We start from the raw sequence: 25778 nt of genomic DNA, 5'->3' as shown, positions 1-25778 counted from the left end.
CCTGTCTCTGAGTGCAGGTTCTTGAGTAGACGTGGAGGGAAGTTCAAGTGAGAAGCTTCTTGTTGACGTTTCTACTTACCAAGACATGTCCATAACAACGGTTTATTTACATACAGCATAATGTAGTAACGTGTTATGGATGCCGTAAATCCCCTACAAGACAGCACACGTTATAATTAAGTCATGCTTTTAATCCGTTAGAGAAGAAGAAAATTGTTTATTAAAGTGTCACATGTTGTATATCATAAAAGGCATCATAAAATATAAACATAAAATTTAGTACAACATCCGGCCAATACGGCCTGTGAGACATTATATTACATTTAGAGACGAAAGTTAAAATTAAATAATAAATTGATAACAGCTATTATTAGTAATGTGACTTCGAATGTGAAATTAAACCACAGATTTCAAAATGAGGTGAGGTGAGGTGAAATTGGGTTTAACGTCGTACTTGAGAATATTTCGCTCATATGACGACGTGCATGCGTGTGTATGTGTATGTGCGGCTGCTTGTACTAGCCCAGACTGAAGCTGGCTCTATAGTGATAGCCCACTGAGATACCATGCCGCAGTGAAGCATGAATACCCCACTCAGACACATTATACTGACTCCGAGCCGACCAGTCCTTGTTGTACCCATTAATGCCGAGCGCCAGGCAGGGACCAACAAGTACCATATTTTAACGTCTTTTGGCATGACGCGGTCGGGTCAAAATGAGACAACAAGGCGAGGTTAAATGGTGAAGAGGTAGTTTAATTTGTAAATTGACGTCGTCTAAACATACGTGGAATACTACTTTTTTACTAAACTGGCTATCTTGCCTAATGAGAGTGACCTGGTCAACAGGGGTGTACTGGGTAAAGGAAGGGTATACTGCCGTGACAGCGTTCCGTAAGTCATATCCCATGTCCGAATAAGAACTACAGCGTCCTCAACTTCATTGCTGTTACTGCAAATGCGTTCTTCCAAAGGGGTTATACATACATACGCACATACACAGTGAGTGAGTTAAGTTTTACGCCGCTTTTAGCAATATTCCAGCAATATCTCGGCGGGGGACTCCAGAAATTGGCTTCACACATTGTACTCATGTAGGGAATCGAACCCGGGTCTTCGGCGTGACGAGCGAACGATTTAACCACCGCCCGCACATACACAGACGCACGCAAGGCCGGCCTTAATTAAAATGTAGTAAAAGTGTTTGCTCGTCTCGCCGAAGGCTCTTGTTCGATTCCCCATCTGGGGCCATTGTGTACTGCCCAGTAGCTGGAATATTGCTAAAAGCGTTGTTAGACCCGACTCATTACAGATTAAAGTTATTTCAACTTTGAACACTTCTACGTGCAATACGTTTAAGGTATACTGGCTACCGTCATGAATATAGAGTAAACAACAGTTATCACGTTTGTTTGTTTGTTGTTGAACCCCGCACTCTACAATATTCCAGCTATATGGCGGCGGTCTGTAAATAATCAAGTCTGGACCAGACAACCCAGTGACTGGCATCGTGATCATGCTCCACCTTGCTGTGAATAATGTATCTGTCTTGCATGTGATAGTAGGTTCGAATCCCAATTCGATAATGTTTCCAGTTGTGAAAGCTCCATCTCCATGCTCGAGGGTTACACCCAGGTGGTAATTAAACTTCTAGACCTGCAACCCGTGAAGGTCCGGGTTAGAATATTGATCTTCAGTAACCCATGCCTGTCGTAAGAGGCGACTAACGGGATCGGGTGTCAGGCTCGCTGACTTGGTTGACACATGCCATTGGATTGTCTGGTCCAGACTCGATTATTTACAGACCACCGCCGTATAAGTGGAATATTGCTGAGTGCTGCGTAAAACTAAACTCACTCTAAGATCTGCATCACTTCGTTTCCCCAACATAAACTGACACGCCGCGATGGAACTGTAGTCGATCTGTAATAACCCGTGAAGACCCGGACCCGTGTAAACTTGATCCCCAGCAACCCATGCTTGTCGTAAGAGGCGACTGACGGGTTCGGGTTCGGTCAGGTTAGGGTCAGGCTATCTGACTTGGTTGACACATGTCATTATGTTGATCACTGGATTGCCTGGTCCAGACTCAATTTTTTACAGATCTCCGCCACATAGCTGGATCATTGCTGGAGTGGGTCGTTAAACAACAAACAAAGATCTGTACTATGTAATTCCGATTATCCTAATTCCTAGATACGGGTAAGTCACTAAACTTACAATGTATCACCAACTACCGCTATTGACTGTTTGCTGGTTGAGTTTTAACCCGAATCATAATCTCAGAGCAGGATTAAGTCGCCTTCTTGTTTATGAACCATACTTTCAATCAAGCTAAATGAACCCTTTATTGCTCCGCGGGGTGATTAACTGCTTCGGTGCTCTAAGCATGGACCACCAGTCCTGTCGCAGCACGAGTTGTTTACTGCATAAGCCGGTTACGTAATGCACCCCCGTAGTCACATCACGACGAATATTCTCCCAGTAAATACAACGGATTAAACTGTTGAAGCAGAAGACTCTAAAAGGGCAGTTGGGAGAGAAGCTGACCACAAGCCCACTGCACGTCTACCGCAAAACAGACACCATACCGTTGGGAAAAAGTGATTTCAGTCATTCGGATCGAACTACGCTGGTGATCGAGACCTCGGGAACAAGCGGAGTAATATCAGTGCGGCGGTGAAAGCGAGTCACAGACGACAGAAACTCGGTCGCAGACGACACACGCTCGGCTCGGAAAACTCGCACTGACAAACGCTGAAATGGTAAGTCATTTATCGCAGTTAGTTTTGTATGATGTAAAAGTTACTTGGTTCGAGTATGTGGAACATTTCGTTGTATATCACTCCGGGGAATCAGCAATTTCTGACTGTGCTGAGAAGTGCAGCACTTGTGTTCAACAAGTGTCCCACACAGAAGCAGGCCAGTTCAATATAATTGACGAGTTGGATCACAACGGCAACGAGCGTTCAGATATCCTTTAGTCATTACATTCCGAAAGAGTAACGTATCCTATTTCACAATATTTCACAACATAATTGCCGTAAATACAAACTGATCTATAAATAGAATAATTTGCACACATGTGTGCGCCGTTCACTCGTTGACCCCTGCTGTTCGCGCAACCGTCATTCATTGTGCCCCCAACCTCGCAAGTCAACCCTACTTACTATGCATGCCATGAACCTGTAATTAACCCACATCCAGAACAAAGTACTGTAAAACATATGACTGTATGAGCAGAACTATTTGATACTGGGCTATTCAGTCAGGTCGACAATAGTATTAAAGCGATGAATACATATCAAAACCTCAGCTCCGGGATGCGGTTCAAAGGGAACGTCTACACCACGAAACTGTTTCTGCTTTAGACAAACTCTGTATATTTCACATATCCGTGGGTACTGACATTGCCAAGTTGATTGATTCGTTTGAGATCGTGAATGGTGTTCCACTTTATTGTTGGGTTTGATTGATGAAATGAACGTATTTAAAATGAGTGGGTTTCAGTTGACATACAAACTTGAATATCTAGTTTTTTTAAAAGCGTCACAATGAGTACGTTATGCTTTACATAGTCTCGAATGGCTTGACACATACCGATGAGACTTTCAAGTATGACCTACATACCGAATGAGCAAGGTAGTGTGAAGTTAGTTAAAGCAGTTGTTGAAGTTGAATTTGCCAAGTAAACACTTCGAGTTATCCGAAGTTCGACACAAGCATAACTCCTTATTTCCAACTACCAATATGTCCGTCATGGCGACGCACAGGTCTTTACCCCTACCGTAATGGATAGCAAGTCCCTGTCTCCGGTTACTGTACCCCCAGTCGATCCGCCGGTGGTCACGGTTAAATTTGATACGGGCCAATTCAAAGCCTGGCATGTACATGAAAGCGAATCTGTACTGGGTTATCAAAATACGTTTATAGCCTATTTCAAAGGACCACGTACCATCTCGACAAATCTATATAGCTAAACAGTTGTACGCTATGGGAAATCGATGATACTTGTGCCTTGCTGTAAGCATGTTTTTCCCGGTATTGTATATACCTTCGAACAAGTGATGCAGATCAGACTGAAATGCTATTGTTCACGTGACAGATGTTGCAGGTTGCAACAACGCAGCCGAGAGGCAATTGCTCGTGACGATCCGCAAGTGATTACGGTCAATTGTACTCGTCGTTGTGACACTGCAACGATCGGGATAAATCTCTGACATACTTCACCCACGGTTGCTTGTTACATCATACGGGTGGAAGGGATGCCTTGTGTTAAAGCTTTCACTCGACAGTACAAAATTTCATGGCGGTGGGGTAGCCTAGTGGTTAAAGCGTTTGCTGGTCACCCGGGTTCGATTCCCCCACATGAGTACAATGTGTGAAGCCCATTTTGGTGTTCTCCGTGATACTGCTGGAATATTGCTACAAGCGGCGTAAAACCATACTCACCCATCCGCTCCAAAGATTTCATTAACCCCCCTTAGTATTAAGTGATACCCCGCCCCTCTCTTAGTCTTCGATATAGCTAGAATACAGGAGCCTTGTGCCATTATTGGCTCTCTATTCAAGACCTTACAATATAGATAATAGGTTTTTGTTTTCCTGGATATTCATTTCAGAACAAGCAAATTAACAATTGTTTCCAATAGTGATCATGGCACGGTCTAATTACGCTAAACAATAAGACCTCACACATTGTTGTTTATAAACACAAACTATGTTGTCGTCACCTGTTGTATTAGTATCACGTTGTTTTTAATGAATCATTCAATTAAGGGACCAGAATATTTAAACTACCAGTCAGCACATTTCGTACCACTGATTTATTCCGATTTGACATATTTTTTTATATAATTCAAATAACGAAATAGAAAGTGAGTTAATCAACTGATTTCTATTCTGATAAAAATACCACGTACATTTTAATCACATTGTGGTCACATTTGGAAGAGGATATTTCCTTGTGTTGTGCATAATTTATTTCGCTGTGATTCCATCTCAACCTATCTGATTTAGCAAATATAAATACACAATATCTGCTCAGTCGAAATTTAAACTGCCCTAGCTAGAGATCAGTGACAAGTCTGTAGGTAATTGTTCCAAATATTTCACTTAAGTAGTTGATGACATTTGGACTTACTCCCTACGACATCTAATACAGGTAGGATGATGCTTCAAGCAGGTGCTTTATCTCAATACAGAAATGTCGTGGAAAGTTAATGTATCTAGAATAGATTAACCTGTATTTTGCTGTTTTGGTATTCCAAAACGTTTAGTCAAATGAGTTCATTACGCATTAAAATTTGATCAGTTGTCATTTAACATTGGCGAAACAATTTAGACGAACATGCTTGATGATGCAAGTTCTTTAATTGTCATTTCATGCCTTTTGGAGGGGGGGTACATTTATGAACTTGATCTTGTAGGCATTAAGATTTTAATTCAATGTGGAATGCCTGGCTGTTGACCTTGAGGCTTCTATTTGGTGACGTCTCTATGGAAATCTCAAATACTACTTGTTTAATGTCCCCTTTAACTATAGGGTGCCAAATTACGAATAGTTTAATACCTTTCATTGCCCTTTCACGAAATACGGTCAGTGAGCTGATTTTGGCTGACGAGCTTTCCCGCGGTAACCCGTGATATACCCGACGTGGTCAAGCTCTCATAAAACAGTTCCCATTGACAAGCACGGGCACGATCGGGTCACCTAATCGAACACGCCCAATAAGAACGTATTTCCCCACCGTTGTGCAGCAGCGAGAGAGGCATGTTGCCATGTTCGGTTGCCAGCTTCCACCTATGGTTATACCGATAGCGTCGACATTACGGCTCATGATATATTTATACCGCTCAATCAGGACGATATCGTTTATCCTGGACCAAAAGGCCAAACGATATGACATTTGTGATAGGTGACATTCTGACTAGAAACACCGACTGTAATTGGGCAGAAGAAATATGTCTGAAAACTGTTTTACATTTTACGCTTTGAGGTACAAGAAGGGATAATTGAACTTAATATATTTTATTTTTTAGTGGTGTATGTTTTTTATTAAAGTATACACACAATGGACAAGTGCTTAAAATCTTTAATCTCAAATAATTTAAAACATTGTAAAATGAACTTAATTAACATATCACTTATGAAAGGTTGATTCCCATTGATTCTCTTAATATAGGGGGCGGTGGGGTAGATTAGTGGCTAAAACTTTCGCTCGTCACGCCGAAGACCTGGGTTCGATTCCCCACATGGGTACAGCATGTCAAGCCCATTTCTGGTGTCCCCCGCCGTGTTATTGCTGAAATATTGCTAAAAGCGGTGTAAAACTAAACTCACTTGCTCTAAATATAGGGTCTGGGGGACTGACAGTGTAAAAGTCTATGGTATTGGCTGATTTTATACACCACAGGGCCAAAATGTTACGATGACATGTTTGATACAAGCAGACAGCCATTGAATTCCGAATATACCTGTTCCACTTTATATTGACCGGTGAATATCCGGGATAGAATAGGTCTTCAGCAACCCATGCTTGCCACAAAAGGCGACTATGTCGTAAGAGTCGACTAACGGGATCGGGTGGTCAGGCTCGCTGACTTGGTTGACACATGTCATCGGTTCCCAATTGCGCAGATCGATGCTCATGCTGTTGATCACTGGGTTGTCTGGTCCAGACACGATTATTTGCATGTATTTACAGACCGCCGCCATATAGCTGGAATATTGCTGAGTGCTGGGTAAAACTAAACTCACTCACTCCACTTTATATTGCTCTCAAGGCCTATATTCTTTCACCATGCTTTCGACTGAACCTTTCTCCACTTGCTGAGCCTTGAGTAGGCTAATGAGCATTGAAAACAATACAAATTGGCTATTACTAGTATTATATAGATTCTATATTCATATGACACTGAAGTCAGTTCAGCTGTGTGTAGTACGTGATCAGAGTATGAGCGGGCTCTACAGAATGGTTTCCACTGTACTTTGTAACATTTTACAGAAGTATATAGGAGGGCGACATATAGACATAAGACATATAGCCCTTGACTAACAGCCATTTTATGGTTTCATGTCACACAGGACGATAAGAAGATGTCAATGCCCCCTTAACCGGCTATAATGCATTAGAAGGCATTCATTTGACAGATATGACATTATAATCTCTTGAGTTCATCGTGATAGATAAATAGAATGCTACCATACCACACCCATGCAATGAAGGGGCTAGTGGATAAAGCGTTCGCTCGTCACACGGAAGACCCGGGTTCGATTCCCCACATGGGTACAATGTGTGAAGCTCATTTCTGGTGTCTCCCGCCGTGATATTGCTGGAATGTTGCTAAAAGCGGCGTACATATCCATACTCACTCACACTCTCACCCATAGAGTCGAACCCCGCTTATTCGGACCCCAGGTATCCGCAAACCTTGCCTACCAGAAGATATTTACGTGAAACGAAATACATACCACATAAAATGCTTCATTTATCCAGAAATCCGTTACTCGCAAAATACTCTAAGAATGCTTATCAAAATATGATATAGGGTTTGCTGCTGCCGTAGAATCCGAGTAAATGGAAAACTGACGAGTTAAGATATCTAGACATTCGTTTATCGGGACAGCATGTGAGAAAACGCAAGTATCTGGATAACTGGTTCGACTGTATATTTTTATTTGCATTTCCCCGTTTGCTGTCCACTGTAGTAGGTTATCATTTTGTAGTGAGAGAATATGGTGATTAAAACCAACCTATGCTATAGCGTGTAAATAGCGTGTGACCTGGCGGATTGTGAGTGATCATGTCACGGAGATGTAGGCACGAGGTGTTCCCGATGCTGCAGCCACTGGTTTATATGGGAAATTTATTCACACTCTGAACAAAATTTGCATATTGTTGTATGGCTCGTGAAATATTTATATGCCACGACTTCTTCATGCAGAAAACCTTTGGATTTATGTAAATACTCTTTTCTCGAATCGGCAAGTACCTGTAGAATGATATGGACAGGAAATGTGAAATATAGTGCCGGTTGATCCATGTTGATCATAAATGGAGTTTTGTCTTGTTTTGTTGAATAAATTATAATGTTTCCATAGCAATTAAACAGTTGGCAAGTAAAACAGATTGATAGAATTACTTGAAACGAGCTATAAATATGTAAACCAAATATGTTCAAATTAAAGTCCGACCGCTTAAGTGCCGCGAGACCCCCTCTGGATGTAAACCATCAATTCAGCAGCCTGTGGCAACCCCAACTATGACACACTGGCTGAGGCAGTCCCGAGACAACACGTGCTCCCCGGCATCCCTGTGACATAACCGCCATCACCATATACACAACATTAAGCAACATCGTCTATGAGAACGGACATCCAAGCACATGATACTCAATATACCAGGTTAGCAGTGGAGGATCATTACATCAGCCCAGATATAAAAGGATACCCGAGAGAGGGTAACTCAGCCATCGTTCCCTCTTGTACTGCATCGTCTTCTCAACATGTTGGTAAGCAACGTCTTCGTAACACCCTTCCAGTTACATGCATGTATTTCGTCTTGGACCCCAAACTCTACTTTCAGTTATGATGCTCTTGCGAACTGGTTGTTCTTGAAGTCGAATCAACGTGGTTGAGTATTTGGCAGCCTCGAGTGATTATTCTATGTAATGGTTGTAATTCTGCTCAATTAGCTGCGCCTATTTTCCTTGTTAAACGGACCGTTCGGAATGGCGAATGGGTTTCTGGTTCAAAACCAACAGCAACTTCCATAGCGCGACAGTATCAATGGTTTAAAAACTTTGTAATAAAGTGGCACTGTAGTGTTACGATCTGAATTTGCATCCTCACTTTTCCTCCGTGTATTGACCTCCTCCGTGGTGTAGTGGTTAGAGCGTCCGCCCGGAGAGCGGAAGGTCGCGGGTTCGATCCCCGACCGCGTCATACCAAAAGACGTTAAAATATGGTACTTGTTGGTCCCTGCCTGGCGCTCGGCATTAATGGGTACAAGGACTGGTCGGCTCGGAGTCAGTATAATGTGTCTGAGTGGGGTATTCATGCTTCACTGCGGCTTGGTATCTCAGTGGGCTAGCACTATAAAACCAGCTTCAGTCTGGGCTAGTACAAGCAGCCACACATACACATACACACATACACACGCATGCACGTCGTCATATGAGCGAAATATTCTCAAGCACGACGTTAAACCCAATTTCACCTCACCTCCTCCGTGTATTAATCCCCGTTGGGATCATGTTAGAAAGGAAGCCCGGATAAGCCTTGCTCGTCGTAAGGACGACCAGATGGCCCGGGTGTGAGACTCATTACACTTTCTGTGTCGTCGTACCCTGACACTGTAGCGATGCAGTTTAATCAGTGGTCTGATCGATTGTTTACAGCCAGTTGATATACAGCTGTAATACTGAGCGTGGAGCTACAACAAATATGCAGTAAAACCTGTTTGTATTATAATGACAACTGTTGACTGAACTAAACAATCAAACCTGTACGTATTGTAATAAAAAAAAACTGTAACTGAACTAGTAAATTAAGTTTATACGACTCCCATGAAAACATATTGTAACCCGACAATAGTCCTTGCTATCTTCAAAAGATTTGTTGGCTGGTAGGATTTTTTGTTAAAAGCGAACCTATAACTTATAATATAACTTATTATACTTTTTGAAAAGGCAGGGTAACATTGTTTTCGTTTGCAACAATAAGCAATAGTTCTTATAATTATCGCTGACTTCCCGAAACCTTGGACTTGCTAAGAAAAAAGGTTTATATAAGTTTTTAGAAATCTTCGCTGTTATATTTTGGGACTAAATCAGTGGTGAAAGAATAGTGCCAATTTCAGTGTGTGAAGTCAACTCCTTAAAACAAATCCATTTCTTAATTTTTGTCCAGTTCTTGAGCCCAAGGGCGACGTGAAATTAGATATGTTAATTGCACCGTTTACGCATCGGTTGCAGTTATTACTCTGCGTATCACACCTAGTGTAAAATGTACCGAGGTATCGACGTATAAACATTTGTATCCAAGTATGGAAGGCTGCCGGGGATATACAAACATACTCCTCAACTTAACCTCAATTACTGTACGTACGTATATATTACAGGCCTTCAGATTGTTCACTACTGATTCACTCGGCTATGACTAACTGAGGCGTATAAGTATGCGGTTATCGGTGTCATCGACCGAAAATAGCCCTTGGAGACGAGACCCAGTTAATTGCGGAGACTTGAGAGTGAAATGTTTGTTATTTTTCTGTCTAAAACTCCTCTAAACTGCATTTGTAAAAACCCACATTTTTATTTAAATCACCAAGGGCATAGGTGGAGAAAATGCTTTATTTGACGTAAGTTGTACATTACTAGCTGTTGCTAGTTATGCCATCTTCTAAGCCTGGTTTGTTCAAAGAGAATAATTCACCTGTTTCCATGGATACAAGTTTTAACACTTGCGACACCTTGTTTTAAACGATAAATTTATCACTTTGTTTATTCGATGTGAAGGATACGCATCTTCAAACTGCAAGGTGTGACAACATTATCCTTGCGACAATCGTCACCTTGGAGTTATGGAGTTAGCGATACCATGGCTACTGGTAGCTCCTAGCTACTAAACTGGTATACATTGCAAAGGGAACACTCGTCAACGGGTCTTTGTAGATTTTCCCTAGCGTTAGTAATCGGCTTCGTTAACACCCTACCTGCTTATCAAACGAAGGCATACATACACCCCCTGAAGGCCGACTGGGTAATCACTCATCTTATGCTCTAATCACCCTTTAGTATTTATCATTCGGCTGTTCGAGCACAATCAAGACTTCAAGTTCAACCGAGATTATCTGAAGCTACTTACAACGGCGTTCCACCGTTGTCAAGTGGCCCCCAGCTTTGAGACGGGGCTGAGCATTCCAAGTGGCCTCTCCACGGGACCCTTGCTGCCTCAATACGTCCAGTTTAGTAGTTATTTAACTAGTCCACGCAGTCTGGGGCTAGTCCTGCTAGTACAAGGAGAAAGTTATCAGTTTCTGGGGGCCATATTCAGTTCCATTTATGAGAACTGGTTCAGAATATATACCCACAAAGTCTTCAAATCAACCAGGACTACCATTCAGTTTTTTCTCACCTTCGGAATAATTTATTAGTCTCGACTAGCGTGAAAATCTCTAAATCTTTCTCGTCAGAGTAGGGGGAGATTGATGATTGGCCATAGTCAGTGGTTGAAGCATTCTCTTTTTTAATGAAAGATTTGTCCACATGCCAACCTTACGTTCACTCAACCATTCATGGCCTCCAATCGCAAACGGTGGGGACAACTTTACACACACGATATGCTTAATGTTCGAATCGTTCGTCATGAACAAATTCCAAAATGACAAAAATATTTTAAGGTTACCTCCAATTCATTTTCCGGATTATCGTATTTTTGCTCCCCAAAATACCCGTAAAGAGTTAGAATTGGTCTTCAGCAACCCCTACTTGTAACAGGCGACTAGCGGGATCGGGTGGTCAGACTTGCTGACTTGGTTGGCACATGTCATCGTATCCCACTTGCGTAGATTCTAGATTGGTGCTTATGTTGTTGATTACTGGATTGCCTGGTCCAGACTCGGTTATTTACAGACCGCCGCCAAATAGCTAGAATATTGCTGAGTGCGACGTTAAAAGACAAACAAATAATAAAAAGACTGCCTCAACGTTTTCTACATGTAATAATAAAACATCAGTTGTATCACTGAATCCTGTTCATTACAGATGTGTGTCGTTATAGTGAAGATGGGGCGGTGGGTAGCCTAGTGGTTACAGCGGTCGTTCGTCACGCCGAAGGCCCGGGTTCGATTCATGGGTACAATGTGTGAAGCCCATTTCTGGTGTCCCCCGCCGTGATATTGCTTGAATATTGCTAAAAGCGGCGTAAAACCCAACTCACTCACTATAGTAAAGAGGTCATATATTCTTCCCATTGAGAGGATTGTTCCCCGTGGTAAATGGGACATTAAAAAAATCAAAGTTTCGTTGACAGTTCTGTATGTCGATAAGCTGTGTCATCCGAGCAGCGGAATGTAATATCTCTGACATGGGTATTTGTCGCTGTGGAATAATTGATTAAGTGATCACAATGTGATAAGACAGCTCTTCTCCATATATCAACATGTCTGTAACCTGTTTGTCGTAGAGATTGAGACGGTATGTCGCGAGCATTATGGGATGGTGTGATAGAGTGGTTAAAGCGTTTGCTTGCTGACTCAACTGTCCTGGTTCAGGCCCCAACGGGGGCGGTAGGGTAGCCAAGTGGTTAAAGCGCCTGTTCGTCCCGCCGAAGGCCCGGGTTCGATTCCCCACATGGGTACAAAGTGTGAAGCCCATTTCGGGTGTCCCCTACTGTGATATTGCAGCAATATTGCTAAAGGCGGCGTAAAACCCAACTCACTCACTCAGTCACACTCGTCGCTCTACAGATGAAATAATGCCATTCGAGGAGAAGTTTCAGTTCACGAACTCTGACCAATGGATGGATGATGATTTGAACGGGTCCGTGGCCTGTGACCCCGGAATTCAACATACAGAATTCCATCATTTAGTTGTACCAGGGTCCTCTCGGAAAACTGTACTGATTGGACATTGTATGTTTGTTATCTGATACAAATATCAAGAAATATTTCCCTTACGAGCGGTGCAGTAAAGGGGGGACACGTTGTACATTTTGGTTCATGTTTGCATATTATTTAGACAGAACATAACACCCCGCGGCGTGTATCATTGGTCAGTCTTCATCATCGGTTTGTCTGGTCCAGACCCGAATATTTTCCGGCGTCCCCCATACTAAAGAGTACGGCGTTGAACAACATCAATGCACATAATAATTCCTGTGAATCATAGCAGGGTCAGCATAGTGCACAGCGTTCAAGCATTCTCATTGCAATAAAAGTGCCAAGTATGCCAATTATTATTGACATTTCGGTCACAAGTTATGTAAATTCCCTTAATGGTCATAGTTTCTGTGATGTATAACCTACTTAGGCTTTGTAAGCGCCTTATATAGGAACCCGGCCTGTACCATTCCTCATACTAACGTGTGAGGTGCGGTGGGTAGCCTAGTGGTTAAAGCGTTCGCTCGTCACGCCGAAGAGGCGGGTTCGATTCTCCACATGGGTACAATGTGTGAAGCCCATTTCTGGTGTCCCCCGCCGTGATATTACTCGAATATTGCTAAAAGCAGCTTAAAACTAAAACTCACTCATTCACTACTAACGTGTAAAATGTTTCATTTGTAGTTGAATTTGCAGGGGTGTTTTTTCATTACGTTTTGCTGCTTTAAAGAACTCGAACAAGGAATAATACATCTTTTATTCATCGTCTGTGTCTTTAAAAACTGCTTCAGATGTATTCGGTATTTTGCTGTAATGTCTCAAATAGCAAACAAAATTGGGGTTAACTCTTCGACCTTTAAATTTGAGGTCAACAATCTGTTTCCGGATAACAATAGTTTGACCAAATATAGAGTTGCCATTTATAACCATCTCCATACCCGGACTAAGAACATGACAAATTTCAGAGGCAAGAAATTCTATATATTTTCCGAAAATATCCTTGTTTGAACTCAGCGGATTTTACAGTTATGTTTTTAAAAATCAATCTCAGGCGATTTGTTATTGACCCTATTATGCCTTGTTCCGGTGCCTGTTTACGTGGTATCCTGGCAACGTACATTATTGACTAGAGCACGTTTACATGCCGGAAGCCCTGTCGCTGTTCACTACCCAGGGAAGCGTTTGTAAGATGTCATCTAGATATTGACCTATTGGAAGTAGACACTTGCACCTGTTGAATGTTTGTGATCAAATGACTCATGTCCTTGTTCTGTTTATTACAGGCAGACCAGCTGACAGAGGAACAGATTGCTGGTGAGTAAATACTCATGGGTGATATAAACGCAACATACTGCCGTCAATGTTTGTCACTGTTATTTGCTCAGTGTATCTATTGGTGAAGTATATGCGTCCCTCGTGATATTGCTGTAATATTGCTAAAAGCGGCGTGTCATGGGTAGCCTCACGGGTACAAAGGAAGCCAAATGATGTCACCCTATCCCAGTGCCTGATTGCCTGGTCCAGATATGAATATTTAGAGAACGCCGTCATAAAACTGGAGTGCATTGTAAAACAACAAATAAAACATTGGTACAATATTTGTCTGTGATATTGCTGAAATATTGCTGAAATATTGCTAACAACAGGCATAGACGATTACCAGTGCTGTCAATAACGTGGTTGCCTGACACAGACACGAAATATTTACAGAGCGCCAATATATAATGGGAACGTTGTTGACTGCAACGAACTTATTTTTTGTAACCGACTTAATTTATGCTATTGATCCCATTTGAAGCAGCAACATTAACGTGTCGGACAGCTATAAATAATGAGGTCATAATTCATATAGTGGGACTCCTCGGACTAATATATGCTGCCACTGTAATTAAACTATGATGTGTTTGATTAGGCAGTCACACGCTATTCACACCACGCTGGCTTGTTTACTAGGGTTTATTAGTGCCAATCAAGCCGTTGGTAATTGTTCTGTGCATGGAGGTCGCATAATTAATGCCATGTTGACTTTGTGTTATGTTAAATCAACTTTATGGAATGTGAGGGCGTTTCTTTCACGCTCAGTGAATGGAGCCATTGTAGTTTGCCGGCAGGTAAAAGTACCCGCTGCTGATACATGTGTAAGACGCGGGTGGCACTCTACTCATTAACGCTGAGATGAGGCTGTGGCCGTTGCTGTGGCCGGGGCTGTGGCTGTGTGCTAAGAACTATAAGTGCGAGCAACATGAGCGTAAATTCCACGGAGGGAGATGTAATAACAGTCTCAGATGCACACATAAGCACTAAAGAAAAAGTGTAAATATGTAAGCACTACTAATCAGGGGGTTGGCGGGTAGCCTAGTGGTTAAAGCGTTTGCTCGTCACGCCGAAGGCCCTGGTTCGATTCCCCAAATGACTACCATGTGTGAAGCCCATTTATAGTGTCCCCATCGTTGATATTGCTGGAATATTGCTTTAAGGGGCGTAAAACCCAACTCACTCACTCACTCACTACTGATGAGGTATATAATAACAGACGTATGTGCTCAATCATGTAAGAACTACTGATGGTGTAATAACAGACGTTGATGCATATGTTTACAAGCACTACTGACTGAAGTATAATAACAGATGAAGATGTAAGCACTACTGACCCAGGTCTTATAATACAGAAAATAGGAAATACAAAGGAGTGATTGGTAATTTGACATTTTGAATCTTTGATAATGCTGGCAACAATGATTTGTTGTCTTTTTATCAAATATTTTTGACTATCGCAAAAAACGTTCGTTGACTTTAAGAGCCAATAGTGTACTTAGTTGTACCATGTGGATGTTTGAACCTGTTGCCGCGTCTCAGTATTGCAGAGGTGAACGGTATTTAAAACGGCCATGTCAAATCGCCGTTTAAGACCATGAAGAATTAGCAGACACGCCTGGGAAAGATCATGCATACACTATGTTGGTTTAGTATGGGTAGTCCTCTCCAAAGCCTCGTGTAAGTTCTGTTGGTCCCCCAAATCCCCCTTTTGTCTGTCCCCTATCTTGATTATGCCACCCACTCAAATAACAGCCATACCTTATATCTAGTACTAAAACAATGGAGGGTCCGTTTTGCCGATAGGCCCCCAGTACCTAATGCTTGTGTTAGTGGCGACTGTGATTAGAAACAGGTGGTCCACGTCTGGCCTATGGGGTCATCAGTTCCGGCTGCTGTGAATGTTTAATATGTAAATACAGAATTGGACTGCCAGGAGGCCGCTTGAATATTGAGAGAGCTCTGTGATATATTTGAAAGCATACTGGCTGTCGTTAAACGACAGACAACACCAGTTTTCCACATCTGTGTGAGGACTGATTCCGAGATAAACAGATACGACTGGTTACAAGAATTATTGTTTGTGCAGGGGATGCTACATATAAGTATATGATTTCTGTTTGAGACGGATTATTATTCAAAGCATACAATTTGATCTCTGAAAGAGTCCAACAATTTTTGGTACCCACAACACAATATTTTTCAAAACATCCAACCAATATTCAACGACCAAACTACGGTGTAAGACCATACTACGAAATATTTTCAAGCATGTTTTGGATCATATTTATATCTCAAGCTGTAGATCGTTGTTAATGCTGTAGACTAAGGCTTAGTCTCTGGATATATATAATTTGATGGAAACAAATAATTCCTTTTAAATTGAAAAGGAGCACCAGTGAGATGGGACGTTCTGAGGAAATCTAAACTTAAACTTTTAGGGCTTTGGCATGCCAGAAAGGGCGAGGCGGAAAGTAAAACAATGCGGTTCAGTGAGTGGGTGTGGTTTTACGACGCTTTTAGCAATATTCCAGCAATATCACGGCGGGTGACACAAGAAATGGGCTTCACACATTGTACCCATGTGGAGAATCGAACCCGGGTCTTCGGCGTGACGAGCGAATGCATTAACCACTAGGCTACTCCACCGCTCCTCAGGGACTGGTCGACGATGTATAATGTCCAGCTCTTCCTTGCCTCGCCCAAACTCGAGTGTGTCAACCTGGTCACTGTACAGCTGTTGCCCCACATCCAGAGCTATAATATGTTTCAACAGTATAACAGCGTATTCCATTTCACTTACTGGGTGGAATTTGTACATATTTATTATTTATTATAACACAAATCGTTTTATTGGGGCGTAATACCCAGACCCCAACCATCTTAGCAAATGGTATTATTGAGTTAAATGTTTATGAACTAAATTCATTAACCTTTAAAATCAATTGCCTTTACAAATAACTTGATATACGGTGTGGCCGTTTACGAAACCATGTTGTCTCGGTACCATTACGTTTCTGTATGTGGCGCAGTAAGGGCGGTAATGTAGCCTAGTGGTTAAGCCTAATGTGATTTAGTGTTGATTATGTATAGACGGTAGCCATACAGACAGCTATAAAATCTGGATATTTATGTGCTAGAAAAGACGGTGAGATGAATCGATCTGAGCTCCATCAGATGAAGAATGCTGAATGCGCTTTGGTCATAAAATATTAACCTGGCGTAACCGGATACATGTCAAACTTGTTGTAGAGTAAGCTGTCTCGGAGGTTGTGTGTCACTGTGTAGTAATCGAGAGAGACATGATGATACATGAATGTGCATTGCCTCAGAAATCGGACGGGGCGGTGGGGTAGCCTCGAGGTTGCTCGTCACGCCTAAGACTCAGGTTCGATTCCCCACATTGGTACAATTTGTTAAGCCCCTTTCTGATGTACTCTGTAATGATATTGCTGAAATATTGCTAAAAGTGGCGTAAAACTAAACTCACTCACTCAGAAATCAGACCCATGAACCACTCAAACGTAACCCCTGTTTCCAAGAAGGTAAATGCACCCATATCGTATCTCATCATACGGACCGTTAAACTGAAGATCTGAGGGGTTATTGCTGTTACTGTACGTGAATAGGGGCCAACCACGACAAGCACACATCCACCTGTGATAGTGATAGTAATTATCTCTAATTCGCCTTGATAATAAAGCATACGATGTTATGGATAACAACGTCTTGTCTATTGCTTAGAGCGATGTTTTCGACATACATACTTACTTTATCAAGCTAAAAGTGATGCCCATTTCTGCTGTTTCCCCGCCGTGATGTTTCTGGAATGTTGCTTAAAGCGGCGTAAAACCATACTCACTCACTCACTGAAGCTAATGGTGAAGTTCTCATCCATGTTAGTCACATGCTTAATTATTGACTCACCAACTCAGGAATGCCGATCAAACAATTAATTCAGTCTAAGTAAACTTAGGTTCAGTATTATTCGTTAACATAATACATAATTCGTTAACGAATAATACTGGGCCTAAGTTTACATAGACTGACAATTAATTCGCCTTGACTTAATTTGTAACCGGTCTATCTCTATCAGATTGCCGTTTTCACCCTGAAAATAACCATACTGCATGGACTGTGAATTGAAAATCCTGTGACGTATATGATGTATACACATAGCACCTGTTCTATCTATTCAGAATTCAAAGAGGCATTCAGTCTCTTCGACAAAGACGGCGATGGCACCATCACAACCAAAGAGTTGGGAACCGTCATGAGGTCACTAGGTCAGAACCCAACAGAGGCAGAGTTGCAAGACATGATCAACGAAGTAGATGCTGATGGTGAGTCTATTTTTCTCGATGGTGCATGTCATATGGATATGAACATTGCGCACTGAGGAATGACAATTGCGCTACATGAACATTACTCCAGTTGAAGTTGTTATAAATTGCTTCTTTGGCTCCCTGTAAAGTAAATAACCCAAGCAGATTCTGATGATGAATAAAATATACACTGTACCCTGAGATAATAATACTGTTTTCCAGTTCGTTGAACTCTTAAAGTCAATTTGTACCTGGCGTCTCTTGAAACCTGTTGTTGTGAGAACGAGGTCAGGTTTCTAGATGTTTCAGGACTATGCCCTTTCTCGTGGGTTCAACTGAAGTGTAATCATAAGTGTCTATGAACTGGGGGCGGTGGGGTAGCCTAATGGTTAAAGCGTTGGCTCGTCACGCCGAAGACCCGGGTTCGAATCCCCACATGGGTACAATGTGTGAAGCCCATTTCTGGTGTTCCCCGCCGTGATGTTGCTGGAATATTGCTAAAAGCGTCGTAAAACCAAACTCAGTCAGTCAGTCTAAGAACTGTGTCACTTCGAACTTTCATTCCCACATCAGGGGCGATGAGGTAGACTGATGACTAAAGCGTTTGCTCGTCATGCCGAAGACCGGTTTCGATTTCCCACTTGGGTACATCCTGTAAAGCCCTTTTCAGGTGTCCCCCACCGTGATATTGCTGGTATATTGCTAGAAGCAGCGTAAAACCAAACTCACTCACTCACTCACTCACTCACAATTCTTCAGCAGTGCCTAAATAGTCAATTTCTTATCACTTTTAGGAAACGGAACAATAGATTTCCCAGAATTCCTCACAATGATGGCGCGGAAGATGAAAGATACGGATACCGAAGAGGAACTAAGAGAAGCATTCCGAGTGTTCGACAAGGACGGCAACGGTTTCATCAGTGCAGCTGAGTTGAGGCATGTCATGACAAACTTGGGCGAGAAATTGACGGACGAGGAAGTAGATGAAATGATCAGGGAAGCAGATATTGATGGTGACGGACAAGTAAATTATGAAGGTGCGTAAAACACATTTCTTATCTCAGAAGTTAAAAACATTTAATGTTAGAACTGCCAGAATTGTGTGATGAAAAGCAGCATCCTTGCTTCTAAGTAGCTGAAATGACATAGGGTTCACGAAGCGATGTAACAATGGATGCAAATACATGTATTGCCCGTGAAGATCCGGTCATCATCAACAACTTGGTAGATGCATGTTATATCTCAGTTGCATAGAACAATGCTCTTAATGTCAATCACGGGAATGTCTGGCCAGTGGTCTTTGTTTTGCGCTGCTGTCATATAACTCGAATATTGCGGTGTGCAATCATCGTTACGAGCAGTTGATGACGTCATCGATTTATATATTATCCCATATACATAAATCAACACAGACAAGCTATGGCTGCATAACCAACACCAAGATTGTCTCAGTGGAATCAAAGTTAAACGGAGACTGGCTTTTGACGTTGGGATGACTGGTCCATGTAAATGAAATCAGTTCCGTTCCGGCGGGATGTGAGATCAGAGCCGTCCTCCTCACCGTGGCAATTCATCACGCTCTGACAACGAGTCTCCAGTGGCCTTGAATTCCGCGTTATTGTCAAGTTCGTAGCTCCATACGTGTATTGATTACCTTTCCAGACTCAGACACAATATTTTTTGGCTAAACAATGAGCATACGTAATGCACTCGAAACATTGGTAGACAGCTATCTGTTGCAAGCTCCGACAAGAGACCATTTCATTCAGCGACGGTGCTGCTGTTAATGTGGCCGCCGTCGTCGTACTGGACATTGGAGTGGTCATGCGTCCAGAGGTGTGATTGTATGCAATTATGCTACGTTAATTAAATTCCGAGCTTGCTTATTCGCACCGCGTAACAGTCGGACCCATTCAACTCGTGTATTTCTATCAATCATGTGATAATGTGACATTTGATTGACGGCTCACGACACGTACATATTCATCCGTTCTGAACGGAGATGGGCCTTTACCGTTTTCATGATCATTGTCCTGTCCTGGAAGCAATCATTCGCGATTTATGGTTTACAAAATACAGGGAAAATGCAAAAAGTATTGATTTGACAATTGGCATTGGCCATACTGCCCCTGTAATTGAAAAAAGTATTCATGTGTCTCAAACGCAGTATGATTAAGTAGAACAGTGTCTATATTTACACTAAAGCATCGTTGAACAAATTAAACATACGTATATGTATATGGTGTTTTAATATGACGATGCTCTACAGTGGCTGTTCATTGTTTCAGTATGACGAATGGGTTCCGTTGTTCCAGTAGTGTTATTCTTTTTGGTTTTAGCAATTTTTATCCCGCTCAATATTTATCTTCAGTGACCAATGCATGTTGTAAAAGGTCACATGGGCTTGGGTGGTTAAGCCCATGAAGATCCGGGTTAGAACTGGCCTTTAGCAACCCATGCTTGTCGTAAGATGCGAGTAACAGGATCGGGTGGTCAAGCTCGCTGACATGGTTAACACATGTCATCGTATCCCAATTGGTCCCTACTCGATTATTTACAGACCGCTGTCATATAGCTGTAATAATGCTAAACGGCGTACGGCGTTAAACAACAACAACAACCAACCAATCAACCAACCAGCCAGCATGGATGGATGGATGGATGGTTAAGCTCGGTGACTATTTGTGTCATCATACGACAATCATGACATCATCGATCAATCACTGGATTGTCTTGCCCAAACTCCATGGCGCTGCACTGCATGATGCACTAGCGGTCTAATGGTAGCCAATATTCGCGGTCCTTTTTGCGTCCTTAAGCTGCAAGGAATATTCCTCAACGTGACGTAAAACCACACTCACTCACAGGAACCCTTTTCGCCATGTAATGATTCTTGCTTTGTAAGTGACACTACTGGTTTCACCAAACAAACATCTACGATCATCGTGCCATGTGATGTAGCTGAAGTATTGATCAAAACGGTGTTAAAACCATCTCACTAACCCGGTGTTCTGTAGCAATATTCAATAGCACGGCAGCTCGGCAGTGAGAATTGTGTTTGACATCAGTGTAATAATCAATGGCATTCCCTGTAATAAATCATTTGTAGAGTTGACAGCGAGCTATTGTTTCACATACAGCGCTTAATGAATGGGATGTAATTACTTGCTTCCGATGAACATAACCTATGAAAAATCATGGCCTGAAAGTTAGCTTGGAAATCTAGATATAGAATGAGCCTTTGCCTTTATGGGTTGCAGGTGGCCCAGTTGCGCCTCTTTGGCACTCCAGAAATCTTTGATTGTTGGTTCGAATCTCAGATCGCCCCTATTTGGTTTTTTATGTGTGCAAATACTATCCCCGCCCTCGTGCATCACTTCGAGCCATCGTCCACGTTGAGGGCGTGGGGTAGCCTAGTGGTTAAAGCGTTCTCTCGTCACGCCGAAGACCCGGGTTCAATTCCCCACATGGGTACTATGTGTGAAGCCCATTTTTGTTTCCCCGCCGTGATATTGCTGGAATATTGCTTAAAACTAAGTTCACTCACTCACTCGCTCGTCCTACCTTGAGCTGACACGCGGTGATAGACATGGAATACTGTTGTGCCAAACTCGCCCAGTTTTTCTTTGAACCCCAAACAACCAGTCTCACTGTCTCGTTTCTTTTCAGAATTCGTAAAGATGATGACAGCGAAGTGAGAGGCTACAGTATCACGTGACCACCTGTACAGCAATATTGTCCATCGCCCTGTGCTCGGTCTGCAAGCTGTCATGATTGACATCAATGACGTCATGGATATCTGACCAATCAAGAACGCTTGATTAATCGAAAAATAATATGCTTTTACATTGTAAATATCCCATACTTGTGTATATTTTGATAATGATTATTTATCTTCCCTCCTCTACGTTTTTTCTTAATCTGATTCTCAATTATACTAATATCATTAGTTAAGCCTCTATGCATTTGTACAACTAAACGTTTTCTCGTATCGAATTCTATGCATCGATATGTTTCATTACTACTCTTGAATTTAATCACTCTACATCGATCTCTTCCTGTTGTCATTGCTGTAATAAACTCTTTTCATTATTCAGTTAGTTCTGTTCTGTATTTCCAAGAATCGGGGCGAGAATATCAGCCCACAGGATCCCGTGTTGGCGCGTGGGCCTACTGAATGAATCGATTGATGAGGTTCGATGACTTTGTTGTTGACATGTTGTCATATTCCACTTGTGTTGATCGATGTTTATTACGGCAGTCATTGACTTGTCTCGTTGACAATGGATTTTTAAAAACAGCTGTGATATAGCTGGAATACATCTGGGTGCGGGGTTATAATTAACAAAAAATATTTTATGTCATCAAAACTTCAAAACCAAAACGTCGAATGCCCTCCCAAAACAGCCATGCGGTGAAGTGATGAAAAACGTGTGCATGGATCAGTGATGACACCAGGTGTTTGTGAAAAGTGTAGGTACTGATTAGGGTGCCTCACTGATATGGTGTGGCTTAGTAGCGAACATAGTAATTTAATCTGTATACAGTGTGAGATCCATGAGTCGGTACCCGTGAAGATCCGGGTTAGAATTGGTCTTTAGCAACCCATGCTTGCAGTGAGTGAGTTTAGTTTTACGCCGCACTCAGCAATATTCCAGCTATATGGCGCTGACTGTAAATAATCGATGGACCAGACAATCCAGTGATCAACAGCATGAGCATCGATCTTTGTACAAGTCAGCAAGCGACCCGATCCCGTTAATCGCCTTTTACGACAAGCATAGTCGCCTTTTATGACTGAAGACCTATTCTACCCGGGATCTTCGCCAGTTGACGTATCGTATCCAATTCATAGATCAATACTCATGCTGTTGATCACTAGATTGTCTGATCCAGACTCGATTATTTACAGATCTCCGCCATATAGCTGGAATATTGCTAAGTGCGGCGTAAAACCAAACTCACTCACTCACCCAGTTCCGTAGATCGATGCTCATGCTGTTGATGACTGGAATATACAGAGCGGGTCCTTGTGGCTCAGTTGAGCAGTATGGTTTCGGCCGGTATGTTTCGCTACGGTGGAGTTGAAAACCATACGATTTGATCTCTAAGATCAGAGCTGTTGATAGCAGACACAATTCGTTCTTTGGCAAGGGTTGCACTTCATCTTCCGTGGCGTCCCCCAACACCAGCAACTTCCACCGCTCCCCTGATAGCCATGGATCATATCCATTGATGTATATTGCGATGCCGAGTTATTGCACAACCGGGAATATTTGATATACATGATATTCGTCACATTACATGAAATATACACACAACAGTTCCAGACAGGGCTTACTAAATATCACAAGCCTGGTTTACAAAATATCATAAGCATTGATCCCAACAATTATGTAGGATATGTAAGAGTGGTAGACTGATTAAGAGATAATGTTTATTTCAGTATATACAGTACAACCAGAAATTATTGAGAATTTAAAGATTGTATTTTTTTTCACTCATTACTCACGTATTAAATGTGAATATTAGCAGAACATAACTCCAGATTCAAAGACAGGTGAACAGTTAGTATTTTGCCAAGTCACTATGGGCAGCAATGCAGGCTTCAATGCGGCGGGGCATACTACTGATCAAAGAAGTTAGAAAGTCGTGGTCCATGCTGTCCCAATATCGGACCACCTCTTCTTTCATTTCAGCAATATTTGTCAGATTTTTCTTATTGACACTTTCCTTCATAAGTCCCCAAACATTTTCTATTGGATTTAGGTCAGGGCTAATGTCATATTTTGGGTCCGAAACCAGGCCTGTGAATGCTTTCAACGACGTTTGGGTCGTCCTGCTGGAAAATCCAAAACTTTCCACAGAACACGTGAGCAGATGGAAGTAAATGTCCCTCGAGAATATCTGTGTACCGCTCACTGTTCATATTCCCTTCAAATACACAGAGGGGCGTTGCCTCTAACACAGATATGCCACCCCACACGTTAAATTTCGGACTGTACTTTGGGCGCTGATACAAAGGTTTTTCTGTTTGTTTGGTCCAGAATTTCAGTGTATTAGGAAACAGCCACACAGAACTTTCATCTGAGAAAATCACATTGTCCCAGTTAAAATTTCTATGCTGTAAGCACCAGTTCAACCTTTGCTCCTTTTGTTCAGGTTTCATGATCGGTGATGGAATTCCTCGACCTTTCTGCCAACCCATTGCATGCAGCTCAGTTCTAATTGTCTCCTTACAGACAGCCACAGTTCCTCTATCAATCATATCCAGCCTTAAGTTTTCTAAACTCCTTCGTTTGTTTTTAGAAACAAGAATACCAAGCCGCCTCCTGTCACCGACAGTCAATTTTCTGGGCCTACCTGCGCCTCCCTGGTGCTCAATGCCATATCCATTTGCAATATTTCCCAAACACGATAAACAGTGGACAAAGGGATGCCTGTTCTACTTGAAATCACTTTAGCTGATCTGATGTCCTTGTTATAATACTCTAAAATCAACTTCCTCTTCTCTAAATCATCCATACTGAGGATCACTGAAAATGTCGTCTGCTAGCAAGTAAACAAAGGGGATAACTCTTCACAAACTAATGAAAAAGATAACGGAGTTGTCTCTCTTGAATGAAACCAAGCACTTGATAGCTGGTCAAGGTTGTTTATACTAGAAATCCAATTAAACATATTCCTAAAATTCTCAATAATTTCTGGTCATACTATAAGACGCATTTGGAACGAAGGCGTTTGAAATATTTTTTGAGTCGTTGGGGAAAGGTCATTGAGACAAAAAATCCATATTTATTTCCTACAGTTTGAGTATATATATACTCATGGAAACAAATAAAGGAACACGTGAAAGGACATGTGTTTTTTATGCTTTTCCGGCTTTTCACCCACAGTGCAATACACAACATGAGATGAAACCTTGAAATGAATATAGGAACTTGTTTGCTTTCATGTATTCCCTTATTTGTTTCCATGAGTATATATATAACTTTATATTCCTATATAAATTCAAAACCTCACGCCTGATTCAATTTAGGTTAATTCCATTGCATGCTCGGTTCCAGAACATTTACTGTTTACGAGACATTCAAAACACCAATCGATCCAGATATCTTAGTTATATATTTCTTTTCGGTATAAATTTATAAATAAGTCTTGTTTTGTCCAAACTGATATTGATGGAACCTTTGTTGTTAACGGAGGGAAATCGTACGAACTCGCTGTCCAATATGTTGGCGTGTTTATGGTCGGTCAAAAGTGAAAATGCGTTAACCTTTCATTCAAAGACAGACTGATCAAAGAGGCATGTATTCAAAACAATTTTCATATGTAATCACATACCACCCATTTTTAACAAAGCTCAACACTGACATGCACAAATGAAATTCTCGTCTGCCAGTGTAAGGGAGATAATTCCGTCAGTACTTGTTTTGTGTTCGTCTGTTCTCCGAACTCAAAGGAACGGATGCACAGTTTATGAATTAACGGTTCCATCGGAGAAAAGTCAAGAGTTAAAACAATCTATACTGT

The 25778-nt window shown here is 41.8% G+C and overlaps 1 protein-coding gene across 4 annotated transcripts; it reads left to right on the top strand.

The window, feature by feature from the left end:
- Positions 1–2450: 2450 nt before the first annotated feature.
- On the top strand, positions 2451–22337 carry LOC124289825 (calmodulin-like). Of its 4 annotated transcripts, none has more exons than XM_046726503.1 (5): positions 2451–2766; positions 13890–13920; positions 18120–18263; positions 19040–19282; positions 19342–19391. In XM_046726503.1, the coding sequence occupies exons 1-5, from the start codon at positions 2764–2766 to the stop codon at positions 19374–19376; spliced, it is 456 nt and encodes a 151-aa protein (XP_046582459.1). In that variant the 5' UTR covers positions 2451–2763; the 3' UTR covers positions 19377–19391. The 4 variants fall into 4 exon arrangements, with proteins under 4 accessions (XP_046582459.1, XP_046582458.1, XP_046582457.1 ...); XM_046726502.1 differs by lacking the exon at positions 2451–2766 and adding an exon at positions 8493–8515; XM_046726501.1 differs by lacking the exons at positions 2451–2766; positions 19342–19391 and adding an exon at positions 21915–22337 and having other exon boundaries at positions 13851–13920.
- Positions 22338–25778: the final 3441 nt, after the last annotated feature.

The sequence above is a fragment of the Haliotis rubra genome, unplaced genomic scaffold, assembly GCF_003918875.1.
Source record: "Haliotis rubra isolate DU_JTF1 unplaced genomic scaffold, ASM391887v1 Scf45, whole genome shotgun sequence".
In the NCBI taxonomy this organism is placed as follows: Eukaryota; Metazoa; Mollusca; class Gastropoda; order Lepetellida; family Haliotidae; genus Haliotis; species Haliotis rubra.
The sequence above is the reverse complement of the archived record's forward strand: the minus strand, read 5'-3'. Positions and strand labels throughout refer to the sequence as shown.